This window comes from Tribolium castaneum, chromosome 5 (genome assembly GCF_031307605.1).
Source record: "Tribolium castaneum strain GA2 chromosome 5, icTriCast1.1, whole genome shotgun sequence".
Taxonomy (NCBI): domain Eukaryota; kingdom Metazoa; phylum Arthropoda; class Insecta; order Coleoptera; family Tenebrionidae; genus Tribolium; species Tribolium castaneum.
In genome coordinates this window covers 3,076,779-3,100,098 of record NC_087398.1, presented here as the reverse complement: position 1 = coordinate 3,100,098, position 23,320 = coordinate 3,076,779, and the positions used below count along the sequence as shown (strand labels likewise).

The 23,320-nt window shown below is 35.7% G+C and overlaps 7 protein-coding genes across 12 annotated transcripts; 3 read left to right on the top strand and 4 right to left on the bottom strand.

The window, feature by feature from the left end:
* Positions 1–105: 105 nt before the first annotated feature.
* On the top strand, positions 106–2,425 carry LOC100141738 (uncharacterized protein). The gene is made up of 7 exons (XM_008196063.3): positions 106–390; positions 805–958; positions 1,008–1,164; positions 1,210–1,303; positions 1,350–1,439; positions 1,490–1,873; positions 1,921–2,425. The coding sequence occupies exons 1-7, from the start codon at positions 197–199 to the stop codon at positions 2,207–2,209; spliced, it is 1,362 nt and encodes a 453-aa protein (XP_008194285.1). The 5' UTR covers positions 106–196; the 3' UTR covers positions 2,210–2,425.
* LOC103313250 (uncharacterized) lies at positions 2,388–12,564 on the bottom strand. 2 transcript variants are annotated; one of them, XM_064356903.1, is made up of 3 exons: positions 12,196–12,564; positions 3,115–3,502; positions 2,388–2,831 (listed from the first exon to the last, which is right to left on the bottom strand). In XM_064356903.1, the coding sequence occupies exons 2-3, from the start codon at positions 3,490–3,492 to the stop codon at positions 2,448–2,450; spliced, it is 762 nt and encodes a 253-aa protein (XP_064212973.1). In that variant the 5' UTR covers positions 3,493–3,502; positions 12,196–12,564; the 3' UTR covers positions 2,388–2,447. The 2 variants fall into 2 exon arrangements, with proteins under 2 accessions (XP_064212973.1, XP_008194292.1); XM_008196070.3 differs by lacking the exon at positions 12,196–12,564 and adding an exon at positions 3,675–4,232.
* LOC659140 (actin-binding Rho-activating protein) lies at positions 2,915–8,249 on the top strand. Of its 4 annotated transcripts, none has more exons than XM_015980296.2 (5): positions 2,915–3,056; positions 7,325–7,467; positions 7,522–7,693; positions 7,745–7,837; positions 7,888–8,249. In XM_015980296.2, the coding sequence occupies exons 1-5, from the start codon at positions 3,006–3,008 to the stop codon at positions 8,020–8,022; spliced, it is 594 nt and encodes a 197-aa protein (XP_015835782.1). In that variant the 5' UTR covers positions 2,915–3,005; the 3' UTR covers positions 8,023–8,249. The 4 variants fall into 4 exon arrangements, with proteins under 4 accessions (XP_015835782.1, XP_064212977.1, XP_967136.1 ...); XM_064356907.1 differs by lacking the exon at positions 2,915–3,056 and adding an exon at positions 6,282–6,383; XM_962043.4 differs by lacking the exon at positions 2,915–3,056 and adding an exon at positions 6,564–6,723.
* LOC100142428 (mitochondrial glutamate carrier 1) lies at positions 8,576–12,119 on the bottom strand. 2 transcript variants are annotated; one of them, XM_015980294.2, is made up of 8 exons: positions 11,851–12,119; positions 11,381–11,428; positions 11,163–11,262; positions 10,958–11,107; positions 9,998–10,131; positions 9,763–9,948; positions 9,558–9,714; positions 8,576–9,508 (listed from the first exon to the last, which is right to left on the bottom strand). In XM_015980294.2, the coding sequence occupies exons 3-8, from the start codon at positions 11,174–11,176 to the stop codon at positions 9,367–9,369; spliced, it is 783 nt and encodes a 260-aa protein (XP_015835780.1). In that variant the 5' UTR covers positions 11,177–11,262; positions 11,381–11,428; positions 11,851–12,119; the 3' UTR covers positions 8,576–9,366. The 2 variants fall into 2 exon arrangements, with proteins under 2 accessions (XP_015835780.1, XP_008194286.1); XM_008196064.3 differs by lacking the exon at positions 11,851–12,119 and having other exon boundaries at positions 11,163–11,297; positions 11,381–11,644.
* Positions 12,565–13,121: 557 nt separating the features above from the next.
* Positions 13,122–15,800, bottom strand: LOC100142226 (sodium-coupled monocarboxylate transporter 1). Its single transcript, XM_064356901.1, has 13 exons — positions 15,371–15,800; positions 15,168–15,327; positions 15,054–15,119; positions 14,954–15,005; positions 14,838–14,905; positions 14,632–14,786; positions 14,445–14,585; positions 14,287–14,395; positions 13,947–14,240; positions 13,803–13,889; positions 13,560–13,756; positions 13,290–13,512; positions 13,122–13,242 (listed from the first exon to the last, which is right to left on the bottom strand). The coding sequence occupies exons 1-13, from the start codon at positions 15,628–15,630 to the stop codon at positions 13,201–13,203; spliced, it is 1,854 nt and encodes a 617-aa protein (XP_064212971.1). The 5' UTR covers positions 15,631–15,800; the 3' UTR covers positions 13,122–13,200.
* Positions 15,801–17,377: 1,577 nt separating this feature from the next.
* Positions 17,378–19,176, top strand: Cyp4bn11 (cytochrome P450 CYP4BN11). The gene is made up of 6 exons (NM_001130522.1): positions 17,378–17,571; positions 17,664–18,050; positions 18,095–18,438; positions 18,488–18,556; positions 18,609–18,954; positions 19,001–19,176. The coding sequence occupies exons 1-6, from the start codon at positions 17,415–17,417 to the stop codon at positions 19,174–19,176; spliced, it is 1,479 nt and encodes a 492-aa protein (NP_001123994.1). The 5' UTR covers positions 17,378–17,414.
* Positions 19,177–19,179: 3 nt separating this feature from the next.
* LOC103313251 (hypothetical protein) lies at positions 19,180–22,379 on the bottom strand. The gene is made up of 2 exons (XM_008196072.3): positions 22,246–22,379; positions 19,180–21,714 (listed from the first exon to the last, which is right to left on the bottom strand). The coding sequence occupies exons 1-2, from the start codon at positions 22,300–22,302 to the stop codon at positions 19,243–19,245; spliced, it is 2,529 nt and encodes an 842-aa protein (XP_008194294.1). The 5' UTR covers positions 22,303–22,379; the 3' UTR covers positions 19,180–19,242.
* Positions 22,380–23,320: the final 941 nt, after the last annotated feature.

The window sequence follows — 23,320 nt, the reverse complement described above, 5'->3', positions numbered from 1 at the left end:
AGCTTGAAATTGGGGTAATTATTTAAACAAAAACAATACTAAAAAAAAACAATTTAAAAATTACGATAGTTTAAACAAGGGCTTGGTTAGTATAGAGTTTAAAAAATGGGCGCCGCTCAATCAAATCGCTTTTCTGGTGCATGCGTAAAAAGGGGTGCAAGTTTGAAATGTGTGTTGTTTTGGGGTAGACCAGAATATGGCAAAATTTATCGCAACTATTAAGGCAATAATCACGCGGTTGGTTTTTGCGCTGCACGGGTTTGTGGCCATTTGGCAAGTGACCATTTTTAAGAAAAACTATTTTTATTGGTATTTGAGCTCGCCGATTTTGTTGCTCTTTTTCGAAGGGATATTCACCCTCACTATCAAGGAAAACCAAGAATGGAAGTGGTGAGTGACTATAAAAAAATGTTTAATTACTGGTTCAAGACCTTAAAAAAATAAGGCTCTAGTACAATAAATCCTTAACTATTTCATTTAATTCCAAATAGTTGCGTTTGATTGTTTCTCCAATTTTTTATAGATTTTTTTTTATTTTTTGGAAGGAAACAATTCATTTTATTACTTATTCCCGTGTACTCGTCTTCAATTGGGCTTTCCACCTGACAAACGCGACAAATAATGAGGGGTTGTGACGTTGGCGAAAGCTAAAGTGGTGAATTGATGGTTCGACTTTTCATTTCCGCACAATTTACAAATGTATTGTTATGATAGTAATCTGCACTTAGTTAGGTGACCTCGTTTGATACTGGAAGGGGGAGAACGCACATTTTAATTTAATGACCACCCTTAATATAATTTCAGGTTCTGTCCTTCTGTTTTTCTCTATTTGGCGAGCATTGTTCCTGCAATCTGGCTCTTGGAGCTGGACAAAGTCGATCGAAGATTAAGAGTAAAGGAAGAGACGTTTAACTTGACTTCAAACACAAATCTAAAAGAGCTAAACAGCCTAATTGGGGTAAAATGTCTTATTTTTTAGACATATTCCCAAAATTTTGCTATTCAAGGTCCAAATAAAACTGCCAGAAATCCCCCTAAGCACGGAAACTTGGATCACTCTAATCGAGCAATTTTTAATGCTAATTCTGATAATCGGGCGTTGGATGTTGCCGAAGGGTGACTTGACACGAGACCAACTCAGTCAGTTGCTTCTAGTTTACATTGGTTCGTTAAAACCCAATAAAAAATTATTTATAATAATTTATTTAGGTACGGCGGCCGATATAATAGAGTTTTTTGATTCTTTCAAAGACGATAAAATCGCATCGGAGCCGCTTCTAGTATTGTTAACGTTAGGGATTTGGTAAAAACACAAAATTCGTCGCAATAAATTAATCACAAAGTTTCAGGTCTTGGAGCTTGATGCAGTTTACTGTTGTTTTGACGGCCACAAAGTCAAGAAAATCGCGACTTACGTCGACCGGTTCTATAATTAATCAGTTGGTGGTTTAAAATTTGAAGTATTCCAAGCCATTTGAAATAATTTTAGGTCCGACAGTTGCTGCACCATCGATGTGTGGGGAATTGCACTCAATATCACGCTTCAGGACGCTCCATTTTTGGTGTTCCGCCTTTTATTAATAACGCACTTCCAAATAATCTCCTACATGAACGTGTTTTTCACGTGCAAGAACACCCTAGTCATTCTTTTGCAGCTGTACAGACTCTACGTCGTCTACAGCGAGCATGGCAAACGCCGGCGACCAAAAGACGATTTCGAGTTGACCAACATTTCGATTATTTCCAAACCCGACATGTACGGAGGCCGGAAAAAGCACAAAGAGAGAACTAAACCGAGGAAAAATCGGGCGAAGAAAGTCCAGTCAGAGGAGACCGAAGATTCGAGCGAGGAATCGTCCGAGGACAGGAAAAAGTATTCTGGACTGTAATTGTTAACACAATTAAGTTGTCCGCTTTTAGAAAAATTAAAAACTGTCGGAAGGACACGGGTTATTCGACTGGGAGTTCCCACACCAGCGTCCGGGGTCACAAGAAGTCAAAAAGTCGGGAAAATAAGAAACTGAAGAAACTCAAACGTTCCGACCAGGAGACCAGGGGGAAAAGGCGGCTAGAAGAAGCATTTTCCGAGGAAAGTGAAAGCGACTTGTCGCCGGTCGAGAAAAAGGAGGAAAAACGGGCGAAGAAGACCCGAAGTTATGAGAAAGAACCGACAATTTCGGTGTCTACAAGCGACGCGTCATCGGAATGACGCCACCAATTGGCCATAATGGCTATTTTTTGCCTTTACTTATTTATTTTTATATGCTGTCTATTTTTTATATATTGCGGGATTAATTCCGAAGGTCTAGTCATAGCTAAAGTTTACAAGAAGAATAATACTCACCACTGAATAGTACGTGTTAGGTGTGGGTAGGAAAACTCGTAAATATTTAAAGAAAAATTTATTTTGAATAATATTAATAACAAATAACTTTGCACATTTCTAGCTATAACTCTGTTACAATTTTTGTTACTAAATCGTCATCACTGTTGTTCGCAACCGTTAAAAATTTGACTTGTTGTTTAAAAATGTTAATAGCGTTTGTAGTTCTATCACGTTCTTCGTTTTCTTGAGTTTTAGACACTGTTCTCAAATCTTTGATGTAATCTCTTAATAATAATAAATTGGTTTCAAAAAGCGGTTTTAGTTCTTTCAAAGGCACTTTTTTCTCGTCGATTTTAGCAGCGCTGTTGGCTTTCCGTTTTCGGCCGAGCCTGAAAGGCACTTTACGTTTTATCACTTTTTTTCGGGGTTTGCCTCTTCGTGGCACCGACTCGAATTTCCAGTCTTCCGAGTCTTCTTTTTTTGAAATGCACGGCTCGAAAACGTCCTAAAAAGATAATAAATTCGGTTTTTCTAAAAATTTCAGTTTAAAAAAATAAAAAAAAATAAATTTTTAAAAATTATAAATCAAGTGAGTCGTGCCAGTTGTCCATGTCACCCATCAACACCTGTCATTCAATTGCGGCTTTATTTATTGCAATTTTGGCCCAAAAACGCCCAAATGGTGGTGAACCCAACGCAAAATCGCCCATTAGTGCCGTTTCCAGCCCAGGTGAGCCATTTGCCCATTTTTGGTCGCAATTTTTTTCGAAAATCTGTCAAAATCTTACCAAAGCCTCCTCGTCCTCCACCGAATTTTCCACAAACTCATTTTCGTCCTTGAAGCGCCTGCTAACTCGTGCCTTCCTCACCGGGTTCCTCCGCGGGGTGCCCCCTTTTTGCCCGTGCCCCCTTTTAGCCCCCCCGAATTTGTACTCCTTGACAAATATGACATCATCGTCGCTCTGGTCACTGCAGCTCACATTTTCCCCCGACGTGGGCGAGCAGTCGAGCACGGTGAAGGCCTCAAAAACGGTACCATTCAGGCAAAGGTTCAAGGGTTCCGTTTGCTCGACTTGAAACGTGGCGGTGGTACCAAAAAAACTCTCGTTGGGTTCCATAACGTCAGTTAGGAGCACCACAGGTTGGAGAGAATCGCACGTGGCCATAGAAAATTCGCTGGAAAAATCAAAAAGTTTTGCGCACTTTTCAAAATCAAAGCTGTGTTGACCGAGCGAAAAATGCGATTTTGGCACACATATGTACCAAAATTTCGCCAAAATTTGAACGTGACGGTGTTTTTTCCAAGAAGGTAGCACTAAGTGTGAAAAAATGACCAAAAAAGACTTACCCAAGCCAAAAAATCAAGTAATTGTTAACTGTCAGTGGAAAGTTTTTAACAGCGACTTGTGATTGATTTAAGTGATTGCCTAGCAACGGGCGGAGGTGTATCAGGGGTGGATTAACATTTTTAGCGCCAAACGTAAAAATGCACTTTTTGATATAATACGGGCCTAGGCGTATTTGCTCATAATTTTTCGTGTCGGCTTGAAATTAGAAATGGCTTTGTTACACGTGGCGTTGGGGAAATATTTGGCAAGTCGTTTAACGGCTTGCCAACTCTCCAATTTAGTCAAAAAAAATCAAAGTGACATTTCGGGAGAGCCCCCAGGACGTTTCCCAATTCAAAGCGAGCGAAAATAGCGCGAATTTTGGCGTAAAAAATTTGTTGGTTTTGCAATTTCAGTAATAAAGCACCAGGATGTGCCAAATTAGAACCAATATTAATAAATCATTGATTTGGAAGGTCTAAATTTATAACTGCACGCACAAATAGCGCGAAGCGTGGATTTATTTATCGATATCTCGCTATTGACGCCTTCGTATTAAACGCTTATTATGTTTATATTTTGCGTGTCGATGGTGTTTTCCGTTTGCGAAATTTTAAATTAGCGCTGAGATCAAACAGATCGTAAAAAATTTAAAGCGGTTTTTGAAATTTTTGCCATCACGCTCACAAAATAACTCTATTTTTTTTAAATCGCTGCACCTGCTAGAAATTCCAAAATATTTTTAGTTTTGGAGATACAATGCGGCGACGTTAAGCCGAGAAAAAAATCGTTTAGCAAAAGTTGAACGGTGAATCACTCAGGTTGGACGATAAATATCAAAAGATGTCAGCTTGTCCACTTCATTTAATTACGTGAAGTAGTAGCTGCCAATTTCTGGACACGTAGCGATGTATAAAGTGACTAATGAAGTGTCAATTTCATAGTATTTTAGCTATTTCAAAAATTTCGATATTTTTTTTAACGTTGAAAGTTTGAATTTTGAAATTAATTAAGCCGACAGTCTGGTGTTAAAATAGATCTAAATTTATTAAGGCGAAACTATGAACTTCTTCCAATAAATTTTCAGGAGCTTAATGTCTACAAAAATATGTAGGTACTGTTTGGGTTAATGATAAATTTGAAAAAAAAACCTAACTATTAATTTTTAGAGTAAATGTTTTGTTTTACGTTAAAATTTTACGGAACCTTTGAAACCATTCAATAAATCATAATGAGATTGGAATTTTAAGAATATTTAAAGTAAAACACTATAAATTAAACCACAGGTAGTTTTTCTTTCAACACTAAACAATTTAAACAATGGAAATATGTCCGTAGGTAACCATCGCCTCAATAGTCAATAGGCAATAATAGTAACAATATTTTTACGCTTATTTATCTACCCATAAAATAAAAGTCAAAAAAACTCGATTTTGAATGAAATATTCCTGTTAAGTTATTAGTTTATCCTTGGCTGTATTTTTGCGTATCCTTTTGGGGAAATCGGCGACTCCGAATGAGCCTAAATTAGATTTCCTGTGTTTATTTTAATCCGAACGTCAATGAAGAATTGTTTACGAATTTACTACATGAACCATAAAGCTACGTAGTGGCTCTAGTGATGACTAATCTCCATCTTTCCGTTCAAAATTTGAAACTTTTCCCGAGGCCGTTTCGCCAATTTGTAAATAAAAAGCTCACATTTATGAAACATGCACTGGAACATATATTTTGTATCAATTAAAATTCCTTCACTGCCAAATACTAGCAGCTATTTTTAAATTTGGATAAAAATTCCCCGAGGCCAGGACGTCGTCGGCAATCCTTCCTTGATAAGAAAGGATTCGAAACGGTTCAAGATGGGTTGTGTAAATAATAAAATAGGTCAAGTTGAACACAAAAAAATGCGTGTTATGTGGTCATAACAAAGCGACATTTTTATGCGAATGTGGTTTTATTTTTACCGATTTTTGAGAAATTGAAAATTGACTTTCTGCTCAATGAACTGTTTCTGGTAATTTTAGCACACATTTTGGCGAACAATGTTGGTGTAATAATGTGATTCATGCAGTGCTTACATCAGCAAGAAGTGTGAATGAAATCACTTTTACGTACCTACTATTTGCCCCTTCTAGAAGAAAATAATTAGTGAATTAATTTACGCGTTATCTTCCTTGATCCTTGATTGATGGAAGGTTTCCCTGTCCTGTCCCTATTTTTAGACCAGAGGCCCGTAGGAGAAACAGTAAAAAAAGCCATTAACTCATTCCCTCATCGTAACAAAAATTTTTCATCGTTTTAATATGGGAAATCAAACACGTGGCAAGATGTTAGCGCCGTTTATCTGTCGAAAAAATAAATTACACGGCGCCAGCCAATTCCGACAAGTGTAAATAATAAAATTTTTAAGACGCGACGATTTGAATGAAATTCGAATCACGAATTGAAAGATTTACGTTTCGACACTAAATCGGTGCAAACATCTCAATTTAGAGTTTGAAAAATGCGAAAAATATAACCGATTTCTATTTTAAACGAGCCAAAATAAATAAAATTTTCAAAAACAGGAAATACTAAATTGGAATTAAGTTATCTCTGATTAATTGCTAGAGTGCATCCTTCAAAACTGTCTAACTGCCAGAAAGTGTCACCTTCACCATATGTAAAATTCTTGTCATTTTCATCACAAAGTCACCGAAATGTATCTTTTTAATACAGTTTCAAAATTGGTGAGTTGAGAATGAATTCAAAAAAACCCTTATCAAAATTATCAAAACAGTTCACAAAATAATGAAAATATTTTTCGAGTGAATAAAAAAAAATTGAAACAGCTCATTCTGTGACGTATTATCCTGCGACGCCCGGCGTCGCACACATTCCTACGGTAGTATAATAAGCGTCGCTCTCCCAAATATTTGCTACTTTATTCGCAAGAATCTTAAAAGACACATCGAGTAAATTACTTGTGAAATAGATCGCGAATAAAAGGACTGAAGCGAGTGATTTGTCTTTAGTGCTCGTATTTTCCGAAATTTGAAAATGTCTGCTTGTGTTAAAACTGCAGCATTTGTAAGTATTCCTCTGCCTTATTATGCAGAATTTTATTGGTGAAATAGTCGCTGAAGATTTTCACTTATCAATCAATGTTATCAATGTTTTTTTATTTTTTTATTATTTCATCAATGATTTAACTGTTACTTTAATTTTCCATTTTATTTGGAGTGGTTCAGTTCTCAGCCCATTTTAATCAAAATCCTTGTGAAGGAAAATAAAAATAAAAAAATTAAAATCTAAAATTATTTATAATTATTTTATCAATAATTTAACAGTTAAATTTGCTTTTCGATTTTAGTTTTGCAATGGTCTCAAAACCTAAATTTTAATTAAAAATCAAAATTTTTATTATTTAAAAAAAAAAGGAAAACAAATTCTCATAAAGTGAAAGCCATAAATCATAGAAAAAAATGACGTAACTCTGACGCCCGGTACAAAAAACAGTAAATAATTTGGCGGTCATCCAGTGAAACATCCGCCAAAAACGCAAAATATACATTCTCTAAAAATACTCCGAATTCATTGTTGAGTTGCATCAAGAGGTCATGACCAAATCTGAACGATGGAGACGGTAGAAAAAATTTCTATGCAACTAAATGCAAACTGTGTGTTTCAGGACTCACCCCTGAGCTCGAAGGTGGCCCTTTTCAATGCTGTGGCCAACAAACACATCCAAAGTCAAGCAGTGAACCCATTTTCAAACGACAACAAAGCTGGGGGTTTACCCAGACCGAAAATTTCCAAAGAGGAATATGGACGGTACGTAAAAATATTTACTTTTAGATTTTTTTTTAATTTTGTTTGGTGTTGTAGACCTGCCAGGGGGTCTCTGTCAGAAGCCAGAGGGTTTAAAGCGACGGCACAAGTCTGCAGAGAGATTTTAGAACTCTGTGAAATTATCCACGAACAGGGGGAGCCGTTGTTCACCCCCGAGGAAAAAGCGGACGATCCCAGGATAGTTATCAGTTTTGGGGAACTTTTTTCGGTTGGTTAATCAATTGGATTATGGAGTTGTGTTTAACTTTGTTAATTTCAGCTCTACACTGTCATATCAAACAATTTGGTGGGAATTTTGCTTCGAGCGAGAAAACACAAACTTGTCGATTTTGAAGGGGAAGTTCTATTTCAGGTAAACTTGCTCTTTAAAAATATCGAGCGATATTGACATTTGAATTTTAGCGAAGGGATGACCATGTACCTATAATTCTACTTAAACCAATTGCCGAAATTAGGAAAATATTCCGAGCGAAGATTGACGAAGCCGTGAAAGCCCAAAAAATAAGTGAAGAGGAACACAACAGTGATAGCAATTAGGGACAGATAAATTTAGCCAAAGGACCAGTAGCGTTACTTTCCAACTTATCTCGAAAAAAGGATTCGGAAATTTTTATTTATGAAATAAATCGTTTTTTTATATTTTAAGTTTGTATAGGTAATATAAGGTAATTTAAGACGGTAGAAATGACAATCCCTGAGGCACAATTTGTAATTAAATTTTGTATAATAGCTGAGACCAAATAAATATATTTTCATAGTCATAACGAATTGTTCGCTCTCACTTTTTTCGGTATCATACTGGAGTGAAGCTATTACATAATCATGTTTTTCACAAAGCGCAAAACACCGTTTTCCTGTGACGCAAGTTTGTTTCCGACGACCAAAATATACGACAAAATACGCGAATAATTATAATTTCCGGTCAAGATAGGTATGTACCTTTCATTTGAGTTTTTACAAAGGAGGTTGTGCTACAACTTTGGAAAATACACAATACAAAGGTGTCCCCCTGGATATTTATTTAAAAATAAAATTAGACATGGAAACACTTTGCGCTAACTTTGAGGAGTGGATTTGTGATAAAAACAACTTGTTTTTTTACAGCATCTTTATTCCTGAACTTTACAATATTTGAACTTACATAGAGGAATTCCAACCGACTGTATGAACATTTCAAAAGTTGACAAAAATAAATGGAATGCCACACAATCGGTTCTTACAACAACGAACAACTACTGTACTTTAATATCATCTCTGGGGAAACTGAATATAAAAATAAAAGTTTAAACAATAAATATTACTTTGTGTGATATTTGTTTTATGATTTTAAGCCAATGGTAGGTCTCTATCTAAATCCTAAGAATCTATAAGCTAAAATTGTATATTGTCGTTCACTAGATAACAGCACGAATCTTTGTAGAAAAATAAAGCAAAAACACTCAATTAAACTTAACGAAAAAAATTTTCGTTTTGTCAGTTTTGTAACTTCAAATTAACTCAAAACTGGGTAAATTTAAAATGTTACAAATTCGAAAAATCCTTTCGTTTAGTTTACGAGTGCCCTAAAAATTGTAAAAATATTGCTGCAAAAAATAAAAAATGCAATTTGTACAACGCAACGATTGCATAATTAATACTGAATAAAAATAATGCTGTCATAACATTCCTAAAAACCGAATTATTGAGTAAAACAATCCATTCCCTCAAGCCCTAATTGACTATGTTTTGGTTTTAGGCAAGACGTAGGACAGTGTTCATGTTTTATTTAAATAACAACGGGTTCTATAACGAACCAAAATCAAATAAAATATAATCAAGAGTAAACGATAAAATGACGATTATTACTTAAAAAATTGCTACATCAAATTGAGAAATATTTTCTTAACGTTTAATACCTAAAAGTGCCTCGGCCACGCCTAGATAGTACACCATTTGGGCGATACCGAACAGCGGAGCGATTACAATCATCCGACACGCGCCCCCTTTGAAGAACGCCAAGGGGCCCTCGTATTTCATAGTTTTGCTGAAAAAACACGTTTAGAAAAATTAACAAATGTCAAACAATTAATTACATTATTGCGTCGGAAACCCCACTGTAGGCCCTTTCGCCCTCGGCTTTAGTAAGCGCCTGCAGCCGCGTCTTCACCACGTCCAAGGGATTGACAAAAAGGGCCGCAAACGACCCTGCGGCACATCCCGACAGGAAAGAACACCAAAACACCGCCTCACCTACAGCACTGTTAATTTCTCCCTAGTAAAAATAATTATTTTTTATACCAGAACCGTCGCTTTTTCTAGGCCCCAAGTCATTCAAAGTTGCAAAAAGGGGGAAGTACACTATCGAGAACGTAACGTCTCGCAGCATTGTTGCTCCGATGCCTTTGTATAACCCTAATATTCCGTGTTTTTTAAATAAGTCTAAAGCTATTTTCGTGGCGGTGGTTTTAGGAACAACTTTGCCCGCTGAAAACGTGAATTCGTGATTTGTGATTGGGGGTTTTCGGGGAATTACCGCTTTTGGCAGCTGCTGCTACTCGACCAGCGTCCTGCATTTGGATTTTTAGCAGCTCCATGGGGGTGGTTATGATTATTTGGCAGAAGCCGGCTAAACCACCGGCTGCCATTTGACGGAACATTGGAAGAGTGCTGCAAGTCGGCATTGTTATTTTTCAAATAAACACCAACAATTTAAAAAATAACGCAATAGTAATCGATAAAGTAGTTTCAAGCTGAAATTTTTAATAACACTTTGTAATTCAAAGCAAATAAAAAACTAATCCAAATCTTAATAAGTGTAAATCTAAATCGATCGTCCAGTTGATTAAAATTTTCTGTTTATTGCAATAAATTATTCAAAGTTCCATTGTGTTAATCTTAAAAAAAGATTGCCTAAGTTCTTATATTATTTCTAAAATATATTTTTACTATAACTCAAAAACTAATAACGGCACAGTATTCAGAGTTTGTCATTAAATGCTTTCTACATTTTTCTATCCCTGTAAATTTTTTGAATTTTTTTCTACAATTTCTTGTAATTAAAATTAATTACCAATGTATTAATTATAAAGTTAAAGATACTTTTACCTGACTCACCCCGCACAAAAATAATAACCATTAGATAATATTTTTATTTTAAACATTTGACCTATAATTAAAAAACCAACTCGCTGGAACATCCTCTATATACTTTAAGAAAGTTAAAAAATAAATAAATAGGTTGAGAGAGGACTGGTAAAAATTAAAAGTTTTAGGGCAACTTAATATTTCTAAATTTCCATTACAAGGGTTATTATTAGCTCATGGCCGATAAGAGTCCATTAAAACATTTTTATCAGCACAATAATTTAACCGTAAAAGATTGCATGTTATCATTATCACTTATTGATAAATCTTACGATTTTCAACACATCGTAAGTTCAATGGGATTGTTTCGATGGTAACAATGAGATAATTCGAGTAATAATAATTTTACCCTTCTTTGGTTTGTAAATGATGACGGAAGAAGTCATTGGCAGCCAACTTAATGGCCTTTTCGGGAGTGATCAGCAGAATATTTACCGCTGATCCCCGATACATTCCGAAGTACCCTTCAGCCTTGTACGTTTTCTTGAAACAATCGAACCTAAGACAAACACTAGTGAGTAAACAATCGGTGGCAATTTGCTCGAATTACGAACATCGAAGCATACATCCGTTCGCCATTAGGTCCAATTTGTTGATTCTGCAGTCGGGTTTTAACAAGATCGAGGGGAAACACACAGGAGACGCCAATAATACCTGCAATACCCCCATTGATAATTTTCGGAAGGAGTCTGTAACAATATTGACTCGGTGCTAATATGGTGTGATCGCGATTTTACAAATAAGGAATATGTTAGTAGGAATGGAAACTTACGAAAATTGTTGTTTATCGCCCATTGACACTTTCCAATAAAAAACGACCCTAAAAACAACCACAACACTTAAGTCACACCACACAGAATTGGTTACGGAGGATTTTACAATATCAGTTGCTACGATAAACGAAACACTGTTAATTGATAAAGTGCAGTACATATTACATTGTGTCACGTTTTTATTACTGATGATTTGGAAATGCGAGATTGAGTGATTCAGACATTTCACAACTGACGTCTAAGTTTGCGAATTTTGTATAATTTTGACCTTCGCAAGATAACTCCTGGGTGAAAAACAGCATCGTAAATTAATTTTCTAATAAACCAATAAAAAAAATTGCGAAAAAGCGGCCACTAAAAATAGTTTTCTGTCAATTTTGACCCAAAAAATACACAATTGTTGTGCCAAAAATGTATAAGAACATAAAATAAAAAAAATAATCAAAGATAAAATAATCAAAAATAATACCTTCGGTGTGGGTAAACAGTTGTACCAAACTGTCTTTTTTGAAAACTAGAGCAGTGAACTGCAAAGATAACTTTCGCACCTGTAATTTTGGAAAACGCTGTGTGGAGTCTTGGCTGTGTGTCACACCAACATTACATAATATGAATTTACTATGAGCTTGTTTAATTTTGCAAATACCGACGTATCTTTTTATTACTACATGCGAAGGTCGCTCAAATTAATTTTTTCCAACTTGACAAATTATGCAAAACTATTCCAACAGTACCGCTAATTTATAAATTAGCATTTTTGTGGAAAAAATATAATAATTTATCGACCAGTTGTGAGTGTCAGAAGTAAACTAACCTTATTGATTATTCCACCGGCGGTGATTTTTTGCGAATTGTTCAGTGATAATAAGTTCACGATTACACTACTACACTTCTACAATGGCTCGTATATTAAATAAGGTTACATTTGATTATGGCAGTTATCACTTTGCAAATTTTTAAATCAACTCAAATTATTTTTAGATTCTGGGTGCCAGACAGCTGTTTTTGACAATTATGTCAATGTCGGTAACTTTCTGATAGAGGTTTCTGCAAAAAACTGACGAACCGCTCCCCAGAGGGCAGCCTTCACACTCAAAATTTTGTATTTTACTGGTTGCATACAGTTTTACAATTAATTTTGCAAATAGTACATAATAGTAATAATTGTCTCTACAATTAATAAAGTAATTGAAGTTACCCACAAACAAAATTAATCTCATATTAAAATAAATTAAAAAAATAATGTTTTCTGTTTTTATAACAAATGTGCGTTTTAATTTAATCTCATTCAACGGAAGTAATCAATTTCCGTTCCACTTCATCTACCTAAAATTTGTAGGTATACCTACTACCCACCTCTATCTAAAATAGTAGATAATATAAAAAAATCTTTGAAAAAATATAAAAGTACCCATAACATTTACATATTTTATTTGATCCTTTCTTTCACTTTCACCCTTATTCCTTATTTTGTCCTTTATTTTGTCGATTAGCATTTTGCAATATAATAAAATTTTTTGCTCAAAATAGTTATTTTGTTAAGTGCGCAAAAATCCAGTGTGAGCCAGATGATAGTTTTCCACGTAATAACTATTTTGAAGTCTAAATTAATTCCGAAATAAATTATAAACCAAATTACTACATTCATTTAAAACTTTTAATGGATTAAATTTGTGAGAGCAAAAGTTAGATGACTACAAACAAGTAATTACTAGATAGAATTAAATAAAACAAGGCAGCAAAAGTCTTGCGTTTTATTGCAATTTACAAAATTTTATAATGAGACATTTTAGATAATTACGAATTTTATTGCTTGTCGTTACTCAGGCTGTGAAATTGTTTGAAGTGGCACGTTTTTTCTCTGCAAGAAAAACCACCAAATTATTATTACTAAAAAAAATATTTTACCTCAGGTGTTTCAAAAGCATAAATTATGCCGTCTCCGGGTTCGTTTGGAAACTCACGTGGCTTTATAATTTTTTTTAAGATCGGCGCTATTAGAGCCGGATCGACATCACGTGGATCTAAAGGCTTTGTAATAAAACTTGCTGATAAACCAATAACGACCGAAACGAAAGTCCCCATTAAAGTGTACCATAAATACGACACATGATGCAAAATAAACTTTTCTCTAAAACACAGTCTGATTTATTTGATTTGTTCCCAAGTTAGTCGTACTCAGGATGCACGAAATCAGTGGCATTGATGTGAATATTAACAGCAACAGATTGTTTGGGAATAAAGTGGTAATGGCAACCCTCAGTTGTTAGCGGTTTTTCAGGAAATGATAAATCGCCGGCGGCTATGGAAGCCTGGGCTTGGAAGCCCACCCAACCCATGAAAATTAAAGACGTTGTTCCTCCTATTAAAGCCCCCTAAAGTGTTTTATTAACCTAAGTATAAGACAGTTTGAGAAAATACTTTGGCATTCACCCATGGAAGGAGGATTCCCATTGTGAACATACCTAGTGATGATCCGCTTGCTATTGAACCAATACTCATGCTTATCTATCAAATTTTTTTACCAATTATTCCTAGTGTGACAAAATATTTATTAAATAATACTTGTAAAACAGCCCCGAGATGTTCAATAATGTAAACTAAACCGACACAAATCGCCCCAAAAATGATCACTGTTAGTTTCATTACAACGGACGACTGCTCTTCGGTTAGTTTCCGCGTGAAGAAAAAATGATAAAAATCTTCCAGGATCACAGCAGCCATTGCGTTAAGGCCGGTTGATAGCGAGCTCAGAGAGGCACTTAATATTCCTGCAATAAAAATCCCCGAAAGCCCGGGGTATTCCCCCAAAACTTGCATAACTAGCAGGGGCATAAGTTGGTCTTTTTCCCTAGCAAGCTACAATAAACATTCACAAATAGTATAAACACTTGTTTTCGGTTACTTTGGTTGTTAAAGGGTCACAGTTGTGAAAAGTGGCATAAATCAGAATTCCACAATAACTGCAAACTACGACAATTGCACACAAACCCAAAGCAAAAAACCAAACCGCTCTAAAATTAGAAATTAACACTTGAAAAATATGACACGATGATTTGCTACTTTTTGGCACATTTGAGCGAAGGTAGAGCCAAGTATCGTTGAATCATGTTTTGATTAATGGCAGCTACTTGAAGGAAGTAAAAACATCCGCCGATTGTCAACGACCAGAACGTATATCTCGTCGAAAGACTAAAGTCTAGACTAAATGATTTTTTATTAAATATTTAATCGGAAAAAAATATTTTACTTTGGTCCTTCGATGCGTCCACTTTCTAGACTACGTGTAATGACTGTGTTTAAACCGCCAATGTCTAGCGTTCCTTTCACTGCAACCAAAATCATAGCTCCGAACATAATCACAGCTTGGATCACGTCGGTCCAAACAACTGCTTTAAGACCACCCTGGAAATAACACTTAGGTACGGATTGGCACTTAATAAATAATAAATGTACCAGAGATGTGTAAAAAATACAAATAATACACAGTATGGGTGTGATAAAATGGACGTTGACTCCGGTAACTACAAAAAAATTGCACGTGCTCAAAATTTAATTTTTCCGAAAAATACCTTGGTTGAAGGCCAGTGCTGGTACGTAAATGACTATTGGTAACCAGGCTGTCTAAAATAACGAATTTTACTTTACTAGTTGTGTAAAGTCACTTTTTACCATGTTGATTGTAAACAACAGTGATCCAAATAAACGAACGTGTTTGTCAAATCGTCGTTCAAGGTACTAGAAAATCAGTTTAAAAATTTGAACTGTAACCGAAATGGGCTTCACCTCGTAGGTGGAGGTGAGAGTCAGGCCATAAAAGACCGGGAGATAAATGTAGTTCATTATTAGTGACATTACCACGAGTCCTATTAGGCAATAAATGTACTGCACTCCGAATAAATACGTTTCGGTGGGAATTCCCAAAATTGATATTCCGCTCACGAAACTACAATTTTTTCAAATATTGCCAAGCGTTTAAGATAATTTACCTTGCAATTAGCGACATGGTGATGGGGAAAATCTGCATATTCCTGCTCCCCATGAGGTACTCTTGTGCATTAGTCGAAGCGTGATAAAACCCGAAATACACCCCAATCACCATACATACCATCAGCATGATAACAAACATTACGTAGTCTTGCCACACAAAACGCTGCATTGTCGCCACGACGTCCTCCAGCCCTGGCACCACCACCACCCTCTCGCCCATGTCCATGGAAAGGATCCCGTCCAAAGCCGTTTCCGCCATATTTTTATAAATTACAGTAGGTCAAGCGCCAGTAATAGACACATTCACTAGATTGGGGGTAATTAAGGATGAGTTTTAAGCGTTTTGCGAAAATGCGAAGGCACCTCATAATACATTATTGTCATGAGGACAAAGTTTAGTGAGTAAATGAACCCCATTTACAGTTCGTTTGTGGGCTTTTATTAGTATGTGGAGCGGTTAACAAGGCCCAAGTTACGCAAATTAGGGACCCACTTACGTGAAATTAAATTGATTTAATAATGGATGCTGGAATTGTAGCGTTCGTGATCTACTTATGTGTAGAGACCGGATTTTTGCATCGCAACTCGAAATAAATTTATTTTGTTAAAAATTGAATTATTTAACATCCTTTTTATTTTTCCTAAATTCCTAAACCGAATTGTATTTTAAATGAGATTTAAACGTTCTACAGTTTACAATTTAAAATAACAAATTTTTTAAATTTTTTTATTAGTATTTAGTTTAAAATCATTACATAAAATTTTTCGATTTCATAGTTTTCTCAAGCTTCCAGAATTTCATCTTTTTAGTTTATTTATTTCCCATAATATTTCATATTATTTATTCCTTCAATTTTTTATGGTTTTACTTCTTATCGTATTAATCTTTAAAAAAAAAATTATCACTCTTTCAGTCGCTTAGATCTACAGAATTAATTTTAATTTTAAAAATTTATTTATTTTAATTATTTAGAATTGTATTATTAGTTTTCCAAACCGACAGTGTAGATTTCAATTAGTCGTATGAAAGTCTTACTTTTCTATAAATCTTTTAGTTTTTGTGTAATACATTAAAAAAAATCAAATAATTTCAAAAGTAGAGTCGACCATTTTATTTGCACCTAAGGCGAAACCCCATTCTGTGAGAAAGACCGGCCCTTAAACTCCAACTTGTTTATCTAGTGCACAAAAAACTGCAAGCCGATTAAAGCGTTTGTCATTGGACATGGAGGGGATATTGCACTCCCAACTGTAAAACCCGCCAATCATAGAGCGTTCAGGACTGAGCAAAAAACTGTTGTTTGATTATTTTGTAAATGTCGGCCAAACCACCTGGAATTTCACTATTTTCTAGGAAAATGTGAAGTTTTCTGTTACACTTAGGTTCAAAAATCGTGGATAATTAAGGATCGATTTCTTTTTGATAAAGTTAGATTATCGTAATTAGTTCGTGTTCAAACTCACACATTTTGCAAGTTTTTCAGTACGAACTTAATTGTCTCGCAAGATTAAACTCAAAAATGTACCAAATTAGGTCAAAAATCTGTATTAAGTTACTAACTTAGCCATTTGAAATTTATGAATTACCTAAAATAGACTGTTCCATTTTTCAAGTTACTCAAATTTTATCAAACTTATTATTTTTTTACGTTCTCAGGCTTCCAGTTTTTTAGTTTTTTAATTTCTCATATCCATTTCCAAAATTTTTCAGTTTTCACAAAAAAAACACATTAACGTAGGAAAATATGGATAAATTGAGCTAATTTATTTATTTGTTTTAAATACAACAACTCTATCTATTAATTCTAAAGTTCGTATAAACAATACAACTGCTGTATCTCACACAGAATGCTCGCTACATGCGAATATGGTCTCAGTTGTCATTCCTTTTTTATCTTTTTACAACCTTGGCCTTGTAACTTTCGAACAAGTTCGGCAAATAAAAATGCATTTCCAGAATTCCATGACACAGTAATGATAAGTGATTTATCTACTTTAGGTGGAGTGCAAAACTTAGTCTAGACACATTTTGTTTATTGTGAGATGGAAATATTATTCACATTGTTTATATTGTTACTGTGTTTATTGCTGTATTTTTACAACAAATATGTTTACATTTTCGACAAAAACCTGAAAGATTATCCTGCTCCTCCCCAAGTTCCTATCTTGGGACACACCCTGGATTTTGTTTCAGGAAAAGGTAAGTACATTAATTTGTATCCCATTCCAGGAATCACTGCTTGTTTGCTTAGTGTTTAAACAACTTAAAAATTTTTAAGCTTATTTTTTTAGGATTTTTGGACGTTTTGTTAAGCTACACCCACAAATATGGCGACATAGTTCGCATTAGACCTGGCCCAATACGCCAGTTACTGCTAACATCAAATTACAAGCTCTTTGAAGCAGTTTTATCGAACGCAAAAATCACCAAAAAATCAGCAGATTACAAGTTCTTCCACCGTTGGCTGGGCACAGGTCTTCTAACATCAGATGGGGCAAAATGGAAAAAACACCGACAAATCATCACTCCCACATTCCATTTCCAAATTTTAGAAAACTTTGTTGACGTTTTTGAAAAAAACGGAAAAATCTTGACCAAACAGCTGGAAAAACACTTGAACGAAGACTCTGTTAATGTTTATGGTTTTGTTAATTTGTGCGCCCTTGATATAATTTGTGGTAAGAGAGTAGCTTCTAAAAAAATTTTTTACATCGGTTGTTAGAAGCGGCAATGGGGACTTCAGTCAAGGCTCAAGAAAACATGAATTCAGAATACGTCCGAAGTGTCAAAGATTTGTTGGACACGTTAATGGGGCGAATTTTCTCGCCGTATAAAATGATCGATTTTATTTATTTTTTCACTGAGGATTACAAGAAGGAAATGAAAGCGTTGCAAGTGATTCATTCGTACACCAGAAACGTGATTAAAAGCCGCCAGGCTGCAATTAACAGCGGAGAGTTTGAGCAAAAGACGAAAAAAAATTTTTTGGACCTCCTGCTCGCAGCCAATGAACAACAGATGACGCTTGAAGAAATTCGAGAAGAGGTCGACACTTTCATGTTCGCTGTAAATTTACCAAAAATTATGTTAAAAATAATCTTAGTAATGTTTGAAGGGTCACGACACTACAGCCTCGACCATAAGCTTTGCCTTATTTTGCCTGGCAAATCATCCGGACGAACAAGTAATATTTTTACCACAAGTCACTAAAGTTTTTATTGTTTGTCCCTATCTAGGCTAGGGTTTATAGGGAACAAAAAGACATTTTCGGGGACGATTTCAAACGCGCTGTTACTTTCCAGGATTTGAAAAAAATGAAATATCTGGAATATGTTATCAAAGAAACGCTCAGACTCTACCCTGTTGGGCCTTTCTTTTCCAGAGAACTGGACAAGGACGTGCCTTTTGCCGGCAAAGTCCTGCCGAAAGGTCTCACTATAACGTTGTTCATCTATGCTATGCACAGAAACCCGGAATATTTTCCAGACCCGGAAAAATTCAATCCGAGTCGATTTGAAACTTTCGACGGAAAAATGCCTTTTGCGTTCGTACCTTTTGGTGCTGGACCTCGTAACTGCTTAGGTAAGAGTTACTATGTGTTTATTTCTTCCAGTTTTTGCAATTTTAGGGCAAAAATTTGCCATGTTGGAGATGCTAAGTGTCGTATCACGGGTCGTTAGAACTTACAAAATTCTACCATCGATTCCTCGGCACGAAATAAACGTAGCGGCACAAGTGGTCCTCATTTCGACAAACGGCATGCGTATGCGATTTGAGAAAAGAAGTGAATTTTCACGAAAATAATAATAACATTTAATAAATTTATTTGTTATCTTTCTTACAATTTTTAATAAAAACACTATTTTTTATTTATGGTGGTAACGCTCCTTTCCCGTCCATCTTGACCAGAGGATCAAGAATCTTGATACTTTCCTTAATTTCGGGAAGAACTGTTGGGGACTCGACGAAATACTTGAAAAGCAACTTCATAAACTCTCCTCTAGTTTTGGCTTGGTCCCAGGAATCGAACTTGGACATGGCGTCCGGTTTAACTTCGGAAATGTACTTAAAGAAGTTTTTAAACGCCCGTTTTTGCGGAACTGTCAGGGTTTTAAGGTCCAAAGTGTCGGTGAAAATTTCCGTCAGTTCGAACTTTTTCTTAATCTCCTTCTTGGTCACAAATTCAAGCGGTTTCAACTTATGAGCTATGTCCAGGTAGTACTCGAAAGCGTCCCGAATGTTTTGCTCCAAATTACTCTCCGTTACTGTTTTAAAAACAAACTCGAGAAGGTGTTTACTATCAGGGAACACACTTAAATCGATTCCACCCAACATCGGGAACGCCCTTTTGCTCAACAGGAAGCTTTTCACTGTTTCGTATTGTTGTTTTTCAATGTTGGACTTGGGTGCTGGGATTAGACCGATAACTTTCTGCTGTATGTTCTGGTAGAAGACTTGCAACCGGACGTCATCCAACACACTTGCTGCTGCTTTAAGCACATTAGCATCAGTCGATTTCTTTTGGATGGTTTCAAGAATCAGGAGTAACTTATCAACGTTTGACAACGTCTTCAGGCTTGGCAGTGCCAGAATTGCTTCAAACTCAGGACTGTGGAAATAATTACTGAGCAGTTGAACAAACGCCCGGTTCTCTTGCGTCACAGGAATCAAGTTAAGCAAGTCGTAATAATTAAACCCATACTTGTTAATTGCCAGCTTGTTTCTGTAATACAAGGCAGCGTCTGAATAATCACCATGCTGGTTGATCAAGTGGTGCAGAACGATTTGTAAAAGTTGGGCCGGAGTCAAGTTATTCAAATTGTAGTTTTTCATCAAGACGTACAACTCGTTACTTGCCAGAAGATTCTTCAACACATCCAACTGTTTCCTCTCAACGTCGTTCACTGGTTTCGGTAACAAAGGTATCAAGTTTTCGAAGTGAATGTTTGCCCGCTTTCCCAAAAAAACCGGCAAGTAGTACTGAAGCGCCTCTCTAACTTCCCCAGGAATTGTGTTAGTTTTGAGCAGTTCTTGCAGCAAAATTATTAGCTTGTCGGCAAGGTTTGGGGCTTGTCTGAAGTTGGGACCCAAGTTTAGGTTGTACAGAGCTCTGCTGAGGAGCAAGTGTTTGGTGATGTTGTGGTAATTTCGCTCCTTCGAGCTCTTCGGTGGCGGTAACAAATCTAACAAGTTGCCAAAGTTGAAGCCAGTCCGTGCCGCTTCTCTGTACGTTTCAAAGAAGGCGAAAACTTCTTGTATTTCCTCAGTCTTGAGAGTATGCAGAACTGTGGTTATGATGATGTAGAGAATTTCGTTCGGTTTGTACTTGGACAAGTCCAGGTTTTTGACAAGGTTTTGGACTTGTGGCTTTTGTAATAGCGCCTTAAATTTCTGATACATCATTTTTTCTTTCGGGTATTTGGGAAGAGGAAAGTCTTTAAGGAGATCCTGGAGGACGTCCAAGTTGTTTCTGGGCACAATTGGAACGTTTAGTCCCGAAGTTTTGGGATTGCTTCGAAACCGTAATGAGTCTGAAGGTGTTGATGTTTTGTTGGGTTGAATTCTTGTATTTCTGCAAGATTGGTCGGTTGTTGGTTGTTTTCGTTGCCTTTCTAACGCGATTAATCTGTCTAACAACATTTCAATCACCCTTGTTTGGCAAGCACACCCATTGGCCTGGTTGGTCGGTAAAGCTTTGCCCATGACGTGCTGAACCACTGGAGGAACATAACTAGGAGCAGCCTTTGGATAGTACTTGATAGGAGTTTGAATTAAAACAGGAATTTGGGACACAAATGGCTGTGAGATTCTACCAACTGGAGCCCTTAAATAATCATTCCTGATGGGCGTTTGAATTAATATGGGGGTTTGCTTAGGCCTTGAGAAAATTCCGCCGACTTGGGGCTTCGCAGCATCGTACTGACAAAACCCTTGGCGTGATTTGGAGTAGCTATTGATCTTCAAGTACCGCCTCTTGAGCAAATAAAAGATCTCGTTGCTGATTTCAAGCTTCAAGCTGGGGTCAACCGTTGTAAACTCGTTAATTGCCATCAAAGTGGTAATTAAAACATCGTATCTGTTCAAGTTTTTCATTTTTTTGAGATTTGCGATAACAAAGTTGATATTTAACGAGCCGTGTGATGCCAGTTCGATTAATTTTTGGTGTAGGAGGTGAGATTCTTGCGGACAAGTGCTGCAGGCCAGTGGTGCAATGATCGCTTTTAGAGCATTGACTGGGGACGATGTTTGAATCGTTTGGAAGAATCTTGACAGGTTTTCGCAGCCGTCATATTCACTTGCAGGGATTTGATAGAAAAGGTGGAAAGAGCCATCGCATGCAATCTAGACCAGAAATGGAAATCAATAATGATCATGTGAGGCAAGCAGGAAAACAAATTTTTGGATTAATTCGAACAGAACAAACAATTTCGTATTCGTTGGTTTAATTAAAAGTGGACGAGAATATTTGCTTTACATAAAAATAACGCTCGGAAAACTAATTAAAAACTCACGATTTGTGATGGAAGAGTGAAATAAAAGCAATTGCTGGTGAAATGGCTTTTTAGTTGAGTAGAAAATTAACATCGTTATCAATTTTGTTTATTTGCTGCTTGTAATTAAAAAATTGGGAAATGTAGTTTTCGGAAAACAGTTTTATTAATATGGCATTTAAACAAGCAATTTGGACCCGTAGGTTCACTGCATTGTGTTATTTAACAACAAACTTGTCGTTACTCTTAAAACGCCTTGCTTAGATAATATTTAATTGTCCATTGTCAAATAATTGTAGCTAATAGCGGAAAATTATATACAAATCTGTGTTCTCCAGTTCTTGTTGATTTTATGTGAAGATTTGTTAATTAGTTAACTTACGATTTTGAACAAGCAAAGCACGAAAAGTGCCCTCACACTGTTAGCCTGACGAAACATTGTAACCAGCACTAAGTCTACTCATAACTGAAACAATGTTCAATTATGATTTTCAATTTTAAACGATTGATCACCCACTCTATTGCATGTAATGTAATTTACTTATAGCACCTAATTATATCAATACAGCAAATTGAGCAAAATGTAACATTCCGTACTTGACTAAGAGACTTTTGTTCGAATTTGTGCTCTAGCACAAATAGCAAGTGCAAAAATTACATTTTAAGTGTGGCTAATATTAATTATTTACTATCGATGCTTGATTTACTTATTAATCTAATTTGTATCAGTTTGAATTATCACTCTTAACGCTTACGCTACGATTGCGTTTTATAATAAGCAATAATTTGTCAACACATAAACATTGCTATAAATATGAGTATAAAAGTATAACGGGCGTAAATTAATTTTGAGCGTTTTAGCATAAAAAAAATAATTCCTTTATAATCCAATTAATTTCAGATTGTACAATATAATTTAGTGCCTTCTGAGCAAAAATCACCAAATCAAAACTACATGAATGCGTTCGCACATAAGTAATTATTTGGTAAATTGCGTCCATAAGTGAAATGGGAATTAATTAAATTAGACCTCAATCACTTGTTCACTGCTTGGAGGTAATACAATCAAAAGGAATAATTATAAAAGTCAACATGTTTATTTAAACGGCCAATTGGTTGTAAAATCAAAATTTATTTGGTGATTGGAAAACAACAACGTATACACAGGATGTTCCAACGAAAGCTGTATTAAAAATTTCGTTATTGCGTGCACAAAAGCTGTTATTTTGATAAAATTTGCGAATTCAATCAACTGTTATAGGTGTGCATCATTTTGCGGTTCAAGTTTGCTCTGCCATTTAACCTTTGCACTGTTTTATTTATAGCGACACAAGTTTATAAATATTCTTAATAAATCAAATTGACAAAATTTAATCATTTTTTTTTTCGTGAATTGAAACATTCTCGCCGTTGCTTCATTAAAAAAACGGAATGAATTGGATTCGTGTTGGAAATTA